This window comes from Penicillium verhagenii, assembly GCF_028828195.1.
Source record: "Penicillium verhagenii strain IBT 33310 chromosome Unknown utg000006l_segment0_segment0, whole genome shotgun sequence".
In the NCBI taxonomy this organism is placed as follows: domain Eukaryota; kingdom Fungi; phylum Ascomycota; class Eurotiomycetes; order Eurotiales; family Aspergillaceae; genus Penicillium; species Penicillium verhagenii.
The window spans coordinates 1959959-1973654 of NW_026643170.1; the positions used below are offsets into that span (position 1 = coordinate 1959959).

Genomic DNA, 13696 nt, shown 5'->3' on the forward strand with positions numbered 1-13696 from the left:
AGGCGGAGGGAGGGACCGAGTGGTCAAACGAAGTCGAGGCAAGGAAAAAAGAGAAAAAAAGGGAAAAAAGAGGAGTCGAGTTGGATAGCGATTCAATCGCGAACAATTAATGAAATTCAAGGTCGAGAAAAATAACTGTTGACAGCTTTCGTTGCAGCTCTCAAAACAGCCCGTCACCACAAAAGGTGAACGATTTAATGATCGTAGATGGTCAAAAGAAAAGACCCCATGACAGGGCCTGAAGAAAATATGGAAAAAAAAGAAGAAAGAATATAGGAAAAAAAGGACGAGGTGAGGGAATGGACGAAAGCAGAGAAGAGAGAGGCCAGATCGACTGGGGGCGGAGTTGTGGACAAGAGACAGCAGCCCCTTAACTTTCAGCCTCCAGTTAGAGCCGAGGAGTAACTATGAGATTTCTCTTTGAATTGTTTATGCTACCTTTTGATTACAATCATGTAAATAATGTTATATTTGTATCTCGCGACCCTTGATTTATAGATACCAGTATAAAATGAAGATAATAAATAGGTGAATCAATCAAATATACTACAAATATGTACATAAATAAATTCGATGAATGCGGATCAGGTGCTTCCATTGCAACGAGTGCAAACAAAAACCCTTACATAAGCGAAGTTACCCGCATTTGGAGCTGCACCGCCACAGATTACTCAAGCCTGACAATTAACATGTGGCGCAGGTGAAAGAGTAGTCAGCAACTTCAATGAGGCCAAAAAGAACTCCCCCGGTTATCACTTCTTTCACATCGTCGTCGCCATGGATTCCTCAAATGGAAATACTCCTTTGCCGGAGGATATGAACAAGCCTCCAGAGGGCTTGGTGCGTCCACCTAAGGATATTCAAGGTGAGTTGCAGCTTATCATACGCGCGCGCGACAAGATCACAGCTAAACTCGTAACACAGCTATCGTTGAGAAGACCGCCGGCTACGTTTCCCGAAATGGACCAGTCTTTGAGGGTATGTCTCCCTCGAAACTAATGTGTTTGTGAACAATGCCTCGATACTTACCCTTGCTCCTATAGATCGTGTCCGTGATAAAGAAAAGAACAACCCGAAATTCTCCTTCCTCAACGACGGCGATGCCTACGCGCCCTTCTATCAATGGCGCCTAACCGAGATCAAGAATGGCCGGGGAACATCGATCGCTGCGGGACGAGCGGGTGAAGCTACTCCTGCTGCCGAACCTGAAATGCCCCAGGGCCCGCCTGAGCCACCTGCATTCCATTTCTCTGCGCGCATGCCCGTTAGCCATGCACAGGATCTGGAAGTTGTGAAGCTGACCGCACTCTTTGTCGCCAAGAGAGGCAAGTCCTGGCTAACCGCGCTTTCGCAACGGGAGGCACGGAACCCTCAGTTCGAATTCTTACGACCCTTTAATAGTCTCCACCAGTTCTTTAACCGATTGGTTGATCAATACACCATTCTGCTACGATCAGAAGGCCTCGATGATGCAACTACGGAACAAAAGCGTATTGCCGAATTGGAGAACAGCGCGAAGAACAAGTACCATGTTTTGGAGCGCGCCAAGCAGCGCGCTGACTGGGTGAAGCACCAGGAACTTCAGAAACAAGAGAAGGAGGAATTAGAAGAACAAGAGCGAATTGAATATGCACAGATCGACTGGCACGACTTTGTGGTTGTCGAGACGGTGGTGTTTACCGAAAGCGATGACCACGATGATTTGCCACCCCCGACATCACTCAATGACTTGCAGTCCGCTTCTCTGGAGCAGAAAGCCGCTATGTCTCTTAACCCGCTGCGTATCGAAGAGGCTATGCCCACTGATCTCGACGCTCCCACCTACTACAACGCATCTCCGGCCCAGCCCCAACCGGTTTTCGCACCACAAGCTCCCGTTTCCCAATACCCAGCTCAATACCCAGCGCCATACCCACAACCCGGAGCGGATTACAATGCACAGTACCCACACGCATTGCCGATTCAATCGCAGCAACCTCGTCCTGATTTCCCTGCCCCAGCTGTCCCGGGTCAACCTCCTATGCGCATTCGCAGCGACTACGTCCCGCGAGCCCAGGCCCGTCGTCAGCAGGGTGCCACCGCAATCTGTCCCAATTGTCATCAACAAATTCCCGTTGCAGAGCTGGATGAGCACGTTCGCATTGAGCTTCTGGACCCCCGCTGGAAGGAACAACGTGCCAAGCAAGATGCGCGCAGTGCAACAACCAACCTTTCCACTGCTGACGTGGTCAACAATCTTAAGCGACTGGCCAGCCAACGCAGCGATGTCTTTGACTCGTCGCTTGCGCCTGGTATCGACCCCGAGGAAGAAGCTCGTCGCAAGCGCATGGCTCTCAGTGGTGGTCTGCCAGATGGCCCACTCCCTCCTGGCGTTGCTGCGCCTCATCCCGGCCTGCCGATTGGTCCCCCGGGTGTGCATAACCCCCAAAATATGAACATTGAAGACCAGATCCGACACATTCACCAACGGGCCCGGCAATGAGTTCACGTCCCATCCAATAAAGGCTGTGCCAAAGTATTCCCAGTCCTTTGCTTCTATTTATTCCTTTGCATCTGGAGTTTCAGGGCGCGTTCTCATTTCAGGCTAATTGGGGAGGGGTATTGGATGATGTGCTCTTTTGTATAATAGCCTTATCATTTCTAACGCAATTAACATATCCCTTGACGAGTTGAACCTACATTTCATACATTAGTCTAGTACGAGAAAGACATTCAACTTTGTAACCGCGGAACCTTGAAAGTTCATTACATTCATATGCTACTTTCACGTCCGGATAGCTCCTGATTGTTATCGACAACCAAAAGCCAAGCATTCCATTCTGAATGTTTGTTCTTTCCATCCAATCTGATACAAAGTCCCCATATCCCAGGTCAGGTCCCACGCGCTAAACAAACACGAACAAAACATATAAGTTCAAAGTACATTCCCAAGTCTTCCTTCCTTTCTCAAAGCCGCAGCTTAGTCCCCATCCCATCAAAAGCAATTGATCAATTTACATCGTGTCCGAGATTCATTTCCATTGTGGGTACGAATATCCACTGTCTGAGTCCTTTTGCCCTCACAGCCGACAACTATGCACAGTTAGCAAGACTCCATCACCGAATTGGACCATCATCAACCTTGGAATCCTACCGAAAATAAAACCATATTCCTCTCATCCACCGAATCCTCTTTTTCAATGATGAATAACTCATATCCACATCCACATCCACATCAGCATGCGGCTTATCTGGAATCAAGATCCCTTCAACTCCTCCGCATACGCATTCTGCGCTACCGAAACAAGCACGACAAGCACCTGACGTGGACTCGGCCAGAGTGGAAAATGCTCAACAAGGATGCCCAGGCAAGTACTCAAAGCTTCAACGAATTAAGGAGATTGAAGGAGATTGAAAGAGATTGAAGGAGATTGAAGGAGATTGAAGGAGATTGAAGGAGATTGAAGGAGATTGAAGGAGATTGAAGGAGATTGAAGGAGATTGAAGGAGATTGAAGGAGATTGAAGGAGATTGAAGGAGATTGAAGGAGATTGAAGGAGATTGAAGGAGATTGAAGGAGATTGAAGGAGATTGAAGGAGATTGAAGGAGATTGAAGGAGATTGAAGGAGATTGAAGGAGATTGAAGGAGATTGAAGGAGATTGAAGGAGATTGAAGGAGATTGAAGGAGATTGAAGGAGATTGAAGGAGATTGAAGGAGATTGAATGTATCCCCAATCGCGGAGACAATCTATTTCCAAGTCATTAGTCGATCAATTGCTCATCTGCCGGGATCATAGAACCCAAATTGTTAATCTACTTACCAGTTTTGATGGCAGGAGATATCACATAAGATCGCTGAAGGCTGGAAAGCCTTTTGACTGAAGCTAAACACAGGCATGTGTAGTAGAACAATCGTTGACTATGCATCGATGTTCAATCCCTCGGTTTCCCATTCTAGCAATGTCTCTTGATTATCCAAGACATCAGGGTGATTAGGGCTTAAGATCTGCTTCTGCTTTGCTAAGCTCTCTCGTAAGAGCTCCACAGCATCGGAATTTCGGCCTAAGAGTCTCCAGGTGCAAGCAAGGTTGATCATACTTGATAGTGTGTCAGGATGGTTATCGCCAAGCTTTATCCTTCTCATCTCCATCACCTGCACTTCAAGCTTCTCGGCCTCCTTCCACCGGCCCTGGGACCAATATGTCGATGCCAGGCTGGCCATACTTGACAGTGTGTCAGGGTGGTCCTCGCCAAGCTTTATCCTTCTCTTCTCCATCACCTGCACTTCAATCTTCTCGGCCTCCTTCCACCGGCCCTGGGAACAATATGTCGACGCCAGGCTGTCCATACTTATTAGCATGTCGGGGTGGTCCTCGCCAAGCGTTATCTTGCTCCTCTCCATCACCTGTACTTTAAGTTTCTCAGCCTCCTTCCACCGGCCCTGGCCGTGATATATCGACGCCAGGCCGGCCATACTTGATAGCGTGTCAGAGTGGTCCTCGCCAAGCTTTATCTTGCTCATCTTCAACACCTGTACTTCAAGTTTCTCCGCCTCCTTCCACCGGCCCTGCTTCCGGTATGTTGACGCTAGGCGGCCCATACTTAATAGTGTATTAGGATGGTCCTCGCCAAGCTTTTTCTTGCTTATCTCCAATACCTGTACTTCAAGGTGCTCGGCCTCTTTCCACTGGACCTGTTTCCTATATATTGATGCTAATAATGAAGTGCTAGCAAGGGCTTCTTCATTAGCCGCATCTAGTAATTTGACTCTCTGCTTTCTTGATTTTGATACCATCTCCATCGCATCTCTTAGACTGCCACTTTCGTATGCATACCAGGCACCCAAATAAAGTAGCGTAGCCCATTGTAGAAGGGGCCTTCGTGGCTGTGGCTGTTGTAAAATAGCAGATTTCACATGTGGAAAGAGCGCCCGGCATTGTTCCCAATTCTCATATCTACCGTTCGGGAACATCATGTATAGATTATAGATGAACCGTTCCTTCCATAGCTCGAAGTTTCCATGAGTTTTCAGCCACGTGCGCACGGTAAGCTGGACTAGTCGATGCATGGTGAGAACTGTGCCCTGTTCTTCAGGCGGTATTGATGAAGAGTTGCTCTTTTTTTCAATAGAGATCAACGAATAGTCGCTCAGTGTTGCGATATCATCTTCAAAACACTGATCTATGTCAGAGTTAGTTATACTAACTTCGTCTTCTTCGCCAGAACTATCTTCATCATCCTCCAAATATGAATTGTCGTTCACTTTCTGGGGATTAGGAACTCGGAGAACACTCTCTTGGATTCCCTGTCGATCGAAGAAGCTCATAAGAGAGAGGAGGTCCGCTGCAGATGGTCTTGTACCCTGAATGTGGTCAAAGGATATCTGCCATGTGAGTAAAATGGAGTTCTTGGCCTCCCAGTCTCGATAAAGAATATCTGCCTCCTGATTGAGCAGCTTAACTGCTTCACGATCATTACCCTTGATTTTGCCTAGGTATTGTGACACAGAGCAACGCGGCGATCGATGCGCAATATAGCCGGCGGCTTGTACGATCGCGAGTGGCATGAACTCGAGCGCATCAACAAGCTGCCCCATATCTTCAAGTTCCGCCTGTGTATGCAGAGTCTTTCCTGACAGATCTAGCTGTAGCTTCTTCTGTAGTAGATCCAGAGCTTCAGCCTTCTCCATTTGTTGCACTGCGATCATGTTCTTATGGCCGGCGATGTCTAGGGCTATCTTTTTGTCCCGACTTGTGATAATAATGCAGCCATTCGAACATTCGAGAAGGTACCTAAGCGGTGGCTGCATTGGGCCAGTCTGGTTATTTCCCCGACCCACGTTTGCCGGAGATGTGCGTAGGAGCTCATTGTCGTCAAGATTATCAAGAATAAGAATCCATTTTCCGATATTTCCATCTTCCAGCCAATTCCCAACAAGTTGGAATATATTAGTAGTATGCTCCTCGCGCCCGGAGATCTTGACTCGATTCGCAAGGTCACGCAGGCTTTTCTGGCAGCGAGCCATGTTACTCGCATGGATCCAGAAGACCCACGTCTCTGGTGACTGCTCTCTGACTTTGCGGGCGTACTCAATGGCGAGTTGTGTCTTTCTGTTGTAAAGTCAGCCTGCAAACAATCGCTCTTATGCCGGGTTGCTTTTACCCGACCCCACCGAGGCCGACGAGGGCTATTCTGGACCCTGGGATAGCAGCCTTTTCGTGAAGCCGGTCGAGTGCATCACGACTGACAAAGTCTGGGTCATGCGGGTATGGCACAGTTGATAGAGGCTCTGGACGTCGCTCTGGAAGGGGCTCTGGACGCTCTACGAAAGAAGGATGATCAAGTCAGTTGGTTTCTTTATGTTCAAGTAGTTCTGAAACTTACCCGAAGTATAATGAATAGAACCATAACTAACGCCGACCTGAAGCGCACTGTTTGCGCCAGAAACTGTGACCGATGTCATTGTGAGTGCAACTCAATGTTTGTACTGCTAAGTACTTTCAAATGTTGCCTCAGGAAGAGTGATCGGAACTTGGAAGGTAGATAGCGAGTGAGGGGTATCTTGATCCTCAGCCCCATCGTCTGATGACTTGGCGGCGCTAAGCGCTGCAAGCTGTCAGACTCGGCTAGAGGAATTTAAACCAATCCAGCTTCGACCCCAGGAAACTATGTAACCTGTTTACGTCCCAAACTGCCGTGATTATGGCACTGAATAGGTGACAATATAGAATGAATTGATATTTGAAACAGTAAAGTATACTACATATATGGAGGGCATATAATGAATGAATTGATGAAATAATCAAGGCCCAGGTCAGCTTGTTACATCATTAATGGATGCTAATGGTTACACAGACCGTTGCGCTGCCATCGTGCCAAGGCAAGCAGATCCTCGAGGATACAAGAACATGGGAAAGTAAGACTTTACCGAAGATCCGGCATGCACGTGGCAACGAACCGTGATTGCTGCGAGTCGCCGCACACAAGGTGGCACAGCCGTGATAGAAGGCACTAGGGGACTCATCTAGGCAATTGAAGATCTGGGCATAATCACTGTGCAACAAGACTGGATAACAAATTGCTGATGCATGCATTTGTAATGCTTAGGAAATGACTGTCCTCTCTCTCTCTGCAAGGCCACATAACAATCTTGAGCAAGGTTCAAATCACCATTCCAGGTTTCTGGGTACTGAGCTTGTAGCGTTTTCCCTCCGAAGTTATCAGACAATTTGTAATTCTCATAGTTGGGTCTCAGTCGTGTACGTCTCTTGCATCTTCTGAGTGCTGGGTCTCACTCGACCATTCGAATAGCGACGGATTCGTTTGCAACTCATGTTTGCAAGGTGTTGGTTCCGGGCTGTTGTACGGCTGAAATGTGCGCCGCATCGGGGACAATAGCATTTAGGGGCTTGGGATGCGCGTTCTCGTTGATGCCGTCTCAAGTTGCTCCAGCTAGAAAATACTTTTCCGTTGCAGTCGTGGTCCCAGCATATTGGGATTCCGTCGAGAGTTGGCAGGGCTTGGACTTCTTGTAGGCTGGGTATGCTCTTATCTTCCTGCATCGAGGGGAGTCCGAGCTCTGGTTTGTCTGGGAAGGACTGCATTATCGATAGAGATGCTTCAAGGAAGAAATCATATGACTGAAATGTTGGGTCTTCGAGAAAGATGAAGCTAGGGTCGAATTCTCCGGGGCTGGTTTTTTGTTAGTCTGATCTGCCCATACGTTAAAGACGGGATCCCGGAGATACCTCGAGGTTGGCAGGAATTGACTAGAGCATCTGGAAGCCTGGCTTTCCAGCTCATCGCAGGTCACTATACAAATGTTTTGAACCGGTATATCTGCGGTTGTTGAGTTGTTGAATAAGTTCTCATGAACGCCATACATCTTAGTTCAGAAGTCGGTTCGAGATGATGTATAAAGAAATAGTTGACTATGCAGACTGTGCCAACTTGAGAGGTTGAAAGCGAGGATCTCCGATTGTGTTAGAAAATGCCTAGGTAGCTGAATTAAGTTAGTTGCCACGTTCTCTCATATGCAAGATTGAGATCGTACCTCGATGAGGTTCCTTCCGGGGTAGATATAATGGGGACTACATGGTGTAATCATTTGCTTGAAGAATCCAAGTCAAATGTTTACAAATAAATGACTGATAATTCTTGCCAAGTCGGTGGATATTTTTGGCAGAGCATGTCTGGGCAGTGCACGTGGAACATACAAGTACCTTTATAGCTACTGGGGTTAGAGACCAGGGGGGAAATGGTACTTGCACATCAAATATTCATTCTATTACGCAAGGAATTCCTCCTTTGCCGTATACGGTTTCTATAGTCTGGGGAAGTCAATAATAAATTAATAATCTAAACACTCATGAAGAGCACAGCCTCTAGATCCTGCTTACTTGTCCAAAAGAGAATAATGCATATATGAATGTACAGAAAGTACCGCCAAGCGACTCATACAAACATTGGAACATTTGAGAAGCGATCAATCATGAGGACTTTCAATGTTCTAACTCCTAACCACTGTGCAGGCTGTCTTGGGATCTAGGAGTCTTGCCCTTAAAACCTTGATTCTAGGTAGTTTGACGAATGCGATGCACAGGTTTCAAACCCATTCAACTTGAATCCAACATTTCTCACGCCTTCAAGTCGCTGCTTACGATCTACATCTCAGCCCTGGAGGTTGTATCTGATCTTTATGCTCAGCCTCGAGTCCGAGTGGGTCTCCGGGGAATAAGTTTTCGGGTCGTATTGAACGAACGTCAAGCCACATTCCTTGAGGTATCACAATTTACTACATGTAGATATAATTGAAGTATTCACTGGAAGGTTTTCATGGTAGGGTATGTATTGAATCCTGAACAATCTTCGTGTCATCTATTTTCAATAGCCAATTTCTGGATGTTGCAGCGAAACCCCGGAGAATGCAATAGCAAAAAAACATCAAAGCCAAACGCCAATGGAAGCAGTTAGATGAAGGAAGCATGGGTAGCCATCATTTTGTGAGGCGGTTGTTTCGCCCAAGCGCAAAACCCAAGGCACTTGCATTGCATCGCATCCCAACGATGCAATGCAAGGCGACGAGGGGAGCAACAGATGACCACAACGAAAAGAGAAACAAGACATTATGTGTACATGATAGGAATAAAGGGGGTAATAATAATACATGATTAGGAAGCAAGTTGCTCAAATCAAAGGGATATCGACGGAGGGTGTGAAAATGCAACGAGGATCAAGGTGGTAAGGTCGAGCTGAGTATTAAAAGCGTAAACAGCATTGCTGTGGGTGAAGTGTAAATAGGATCTATCAGTGTCCTGCCAGAATATGCTCAAATGTAGGGGGAAACCAGAGAAAATGCATCAAGGTGGTATCATGAAAGAAGCACGAATTGGTCAAAGGGTCATGGGTACTCATATCGATGGCTAGCATCAACTATGATTCATTGACTCGTTTGGTCATCAGTCTCAGTGCTTTCATTTTCATGAACTGTTGGAGTCTTTGCTTCTTCAGACTCCGGGTATTCGGTCTCGGCAATACCGCTGGCTTCTTCGTAAATGCTGATATCGGAATCAACGGAACCTCGTCTTTCAGGCACATCGGATGTGGAATCTTCAATGTTCCCATTCTGAACATTGTAAGGATCAGGTGTCCCGGGCTTGGCCATATCAAAGTCAGGAAGAGAAGGCGCAAAAATGCTTGAATCTCTCTGGCTACGAGTAGACTCACCAGAACCAGACACATCATATGACTTGGATTCGAGGTTGGTGTTGTCGGTAGGGTGAAGGAGCCCATTCTCGTAGATCTCTTCTGAGACATTCACCTTTGATTCGGTGGATTCCACTTCGGCTTCGGCTTCGGCTTCAGGCTCGGCGGCCCGGCGAACAAGTGGAACAATGCCAGCCGCAATTCGAGACCAGAACATCCGCTCTCTGAGTCGGACTGTTTCTTCCCAAATGTCTTTCTCCTCTTCGTGGTCACCAGCTTTGAGGTGTCCATCCAGGATTAGTCGCAAATATCCAGTAAACTCACAGCACGAACGAACACGCTCTAGACACTGAATGCACAATGAGTACCGCTGCGCTGTCTCACTCTCCGAGGTTCGGAAACGGTGAGTTCTTTCGTTTTGAGGACCGGTTCTGCGTTCACCGCAGACGGTACAAGGGAATTCAAACTTCTTTGTGTTTGTTGGCATTGGCTCGACTACCAAGGTTCCCTCACAGATGCCGCTTACAACTGTGCGTCGTGTAAGCCATGAAATCCCAGGAGCCATGTCAAGTCGCAGGGTAGGCTCAATGTCTTCCATAAGCACCCGCTTATAAAATCGGGTGTCCTTCAAAGGAATGTGCGACCCTAGTTGAGATGCTAAGCTACTTGGGGAGCCAGCAAGATTCTTTGTGGGTGAGTTGGTTGCAGAGGCGGAGCCAGAGCCAAAGCCAGCTAAGCTCATGACATTCAAGCCTGCATATGAGCCGCTTCCAGCGCGACTAGGAGGCTTAGAACTGCGGGAAAGCGTGAGCAGCTCTCGGAAGTCATCATAGGCTTGCAGATCAGTCCGGCACACCATCCGAAGAATCTCGGGGTAATTGCACGAAGGGCCAGGGATGACTTCCTCGGGGTTACACGGGGTTACAGCGATATGGTTCAATTCCGGTTCCTGCGAAGTTGAGGGCCGCGCTGGTGATGATGGTGCCGTGGAAGCCGCACGAGATTCCAAGTCATCCTTGGAGATGTTCATCCCTTGCATGACTGATTTGAGCTCTGCCAGCTGATCCTGATGCGATGCGAGGAGCAACTCGGTGTCTTTGATCTGGGATCGTAATTGCTCATTCTTCTTTTCAACCGCTTCCCGTTCAATCTTGGCTGCAGCAACCATCTAAAACAATCAGTCCCAGCTAAATAAATGAAATATTGAAACAGTGAATGGATGGAAGCTTACCCTGTTGGCTTCCTGAAAAAGATCGGCAGTCAGAGCCTCAAGTTCCTGCTCAATTTGCTTTTTTCCTTTTTCGACGGTCATTCGCTGCGTCCTCTCCTCCGTAAGGGCAGTTCTCAATTGCAATATTTCACGGTCGGAATCGGATTTTTTGATGTAGACTTTGTCGTCGATGTCGCGTCGATACTTTTCATTCTGGAACTCTAGCGCTTGTACTTTGCCTTGGGCCAACTCAAGCTCCTGGCGTGTGGCACCCAAGCTATCATCCAAATGGGTTTGATTGTTGATCGCCTGGATCAGTTTCACACTTAGCGCTGCGACCTCGTTGCTCAGGTCAGGGTGGTGTGTTGATGACGTCGAAGGTGAAACCTCCGCTTTGATAGCCAATCGAGGGTCCTGCAAGGTGTTAAAACTCTCCTCCTCGTCGTATCTGCCCAATTGGGATTTGGAAGCATTTTTGGAAATTGTTTCGGAGAGATCGGTAGTGGATTTGGCCTTGGTGACGATCCTGTCGGGGGAGAGGCCTCGGAACTCCGAAGACAGCGATCGCTTGTGAGCGTGACGCGGGATCATGGTCGAGGTGGACGGAGGCAGGAGGTTATTATGATGGTATGTCTGGAAGGAGATAAGACTACAATATCTGTTAGCGATCGTGCATTTTCACTGGTCTTCTCTCTTTTGCTGGAGACTTACTCGGCCATGATGGGTGACGTAAACGGCGTTGAAGGAATGCGAGATGAGTGCCCGGTTTTTGGCTTGTAGCTCCAAGCAGGTTCAACCACAACCCAGGATAATAAAATTCACGTCCAAATCAAGTGATTTGTCGACGAGCCGCCTGAGCTATTCACACGGACCAGGAAAGAATTGGAGTTTCGACTCGAGGTCCCCGCAAGTAATCGAAGCGAACGGGAACTCGGACGGACCGGAAGAGGGCGGCCCCGGATAAAAGAAATTCGACGCGAGTGAAAGGACCGACAAGAAGGATGAAGGAGAGAAGAATAATCAAGAGGAAGAACTGGGATAGAATTTCCCCTGGTTGATAGAAAGGTCAAAAGTGATCGGGGTCGCAGGAGGCGAACAAGCGCTGGGGGGCTTAGTCATGGGCAGGCTATCACACCCGGAAGCAGGTGATCTGCCGTGTATACATGAACGTGACGAATCGATTTCATGTTATGATGTTTCACTCGCTACTGCAGTAATTTCTCTTATGTCTACGCTGTACTCTCTATGCACTGGCAGCAGGCCCTTGTCTCTACTAAGTGATTATCCCCCCCCCCTTGACTTTTGTTGAGGAAATACGCATATCCACCCCCGAACCTATGTGGATTCTGCCCGATCGAACTATGTCTTTGACAAAGTTTCCTATGTGAAATAGTTTGATGCGACTAAGCCGGATCTTGCCAGCCGATCGCGCACTGTTCCACGACTCGGGCAATTTTGATCAATCTCTCGTTTTTCAGCCTAACGATCCGACTCAAGGGAGAAAAATATCGCCTCCCGTGAACTTTGCCCCCGCTAACAGGCTATACGAAACACGAGGGAAAAAAGAGGGGGCGCAGCACGTATTTCCCCCAGCACTTTGGACGCGTCCTTATCTCGTCTACGGCTTAAACATTCACGCTACTCCATATACGGGAGGCACGTAATTATAGTGGCATTTTATGCGAAATTAACTCCAAATTTCATGCTTATCATAGAACACATGCAGATAATCTACGGAGTACAAAAACAATTACATCTATACAAACGGGTTCTACATCCATTGATCAGGTACAAGGCGGACTCTAAATCCGTCAATCTGTGAGAAATTAAAGACGAATTGAAACCCTTTACAATGATACTACTAATGCACCATAGCTTGTCTCTCTTTTTGACATTTAAATTATGGATCCTAGTATATACATCAATAGTTGTGTAGTACTTGTGTACTATTAAAATACCAACCTTGGAAATCTCCCCCGCGTGGCAGCCTCAGGCGGATGAAGTGGGGTTACCAGATCAATCTTCTCCGACTCTCGATTCGGGAACTTGACATTTGACATCGTTTCATACTAGTAATATTCACTCTGTCCACGTGCACCAATTCTCAGCATGGCAGACTCAGAGCTGGAGGAGGTAAGGATCTTCCTACCCGGAAAGAGGTCAAATGCTGAAATCCGTCATAGATCAGACGAGCTCGTCTTGCACAGCTCCAACAAGGCGGTCCCCGCGGAGGACCTAGCCAAGATGGCGGCCAGGAAGAGCAGCGGAAGTGAGTCCAATATATCCCTTCTATATGCAATTTTTTAATGGAGACTAACGAGTTATGCGCCAGACAAGCTGAATGTAGGTGACTATCCCAACTATCGAATATATTGCCATTCGCGCAGACACGCCGGACGGTTCCCAATCCAAATACACCTCGCCTGCCTGCTTGCACTGCATTCCAGTACCATGCATGATGAACCGACAATATTCTGACGCAAAACTCTCCACCAGCTGATCGCCGTGCCTCGATTCTGAGCCAAATCCTCGAACCCGCCGCTGCGGATCGTCTTGGTCGTATTCGTCTCGTCAAGGAATCGCGCGCAAACGATATCGAGAGCCGACTTATCATGCTGGCTCAAAGTGGTCAGCTGCGACAGAAGGTCTCCGAGGACCAGCTCAAGGAGCTTTTGAACGCCGTTGCGGAGAACCAGCGCAAGGAGGAGGAGGAACACAAGATTGTCATCACCCGGCGCAAAGGTGGCTGGGATGACGATGATGATCTCCTTGACTTCTAAGAGCCAGATGCTGCAGTCGG

At 47.7% G+C, this 13696-nt stretch overlaps 3 protein-coding genes across 3 annotated transcripts; 2 read left to right on the plus strand and 1 right to left on the minus strand.

Moving 5' to 3' along the window:
- Positions 1-777: 777 nt before the first annotated feature.
- N7466_006140 (SURP domain-containing protein) lies at positions 778-2482 on the plus strand (the record flags this gene model as incomplete). Its single annotated transcript, XM_057165537.1, has 3 exons — positions 778-865; positions 925-978; positions 1044-2482. The coding sequence occupies 3 exons, from the start codon at positions 778-780 to the stop codon at positions 2480-2482; spliced, it is 1581 nt and encodes a 526-aa protein (XP_057021136.1).
- A 6938-nt stretch (positions 2483-9420) lies between these two features.
- Positions 9421-11487, minus strand: N7466_006141 (guanine nucleotide exchange factor SEC2; the record flags this gene model as incomplete). Its single annotated transcript, XM_057165538.1, has 2 exons — positions 9421-10854; positions 10918-11487. 2 exons carry the CDS (start codon positions 11485-11487, stop codon positions 9421-9423), a joined length of 2004 nt encoding a protein of 667 aa, XP_057021137.1.
- Positions 11488-13005: 1518 nt separating this feature from the next.
- On the plus strand, positions 13006-13676 carry N7466_006142 (DNA-binding protein; the record flags this gene model as incomplete). The annotated part of the gene is made up of 4 exons (XM_057165539.1): positions 13006-13029; positions 13080-13165; positions 13229-13239; positions 13393-13676. The coding sequence occupies 4 exons, from the start codon at positions 13006-13008 to the stop codon at positions 13674-13676; spliced, it is 405 nt and encodes a 134-aa protein (XP_057021138.1).
- Between the last annotated feature and the right edge of the window lie 20 nt (positions 13677-13696).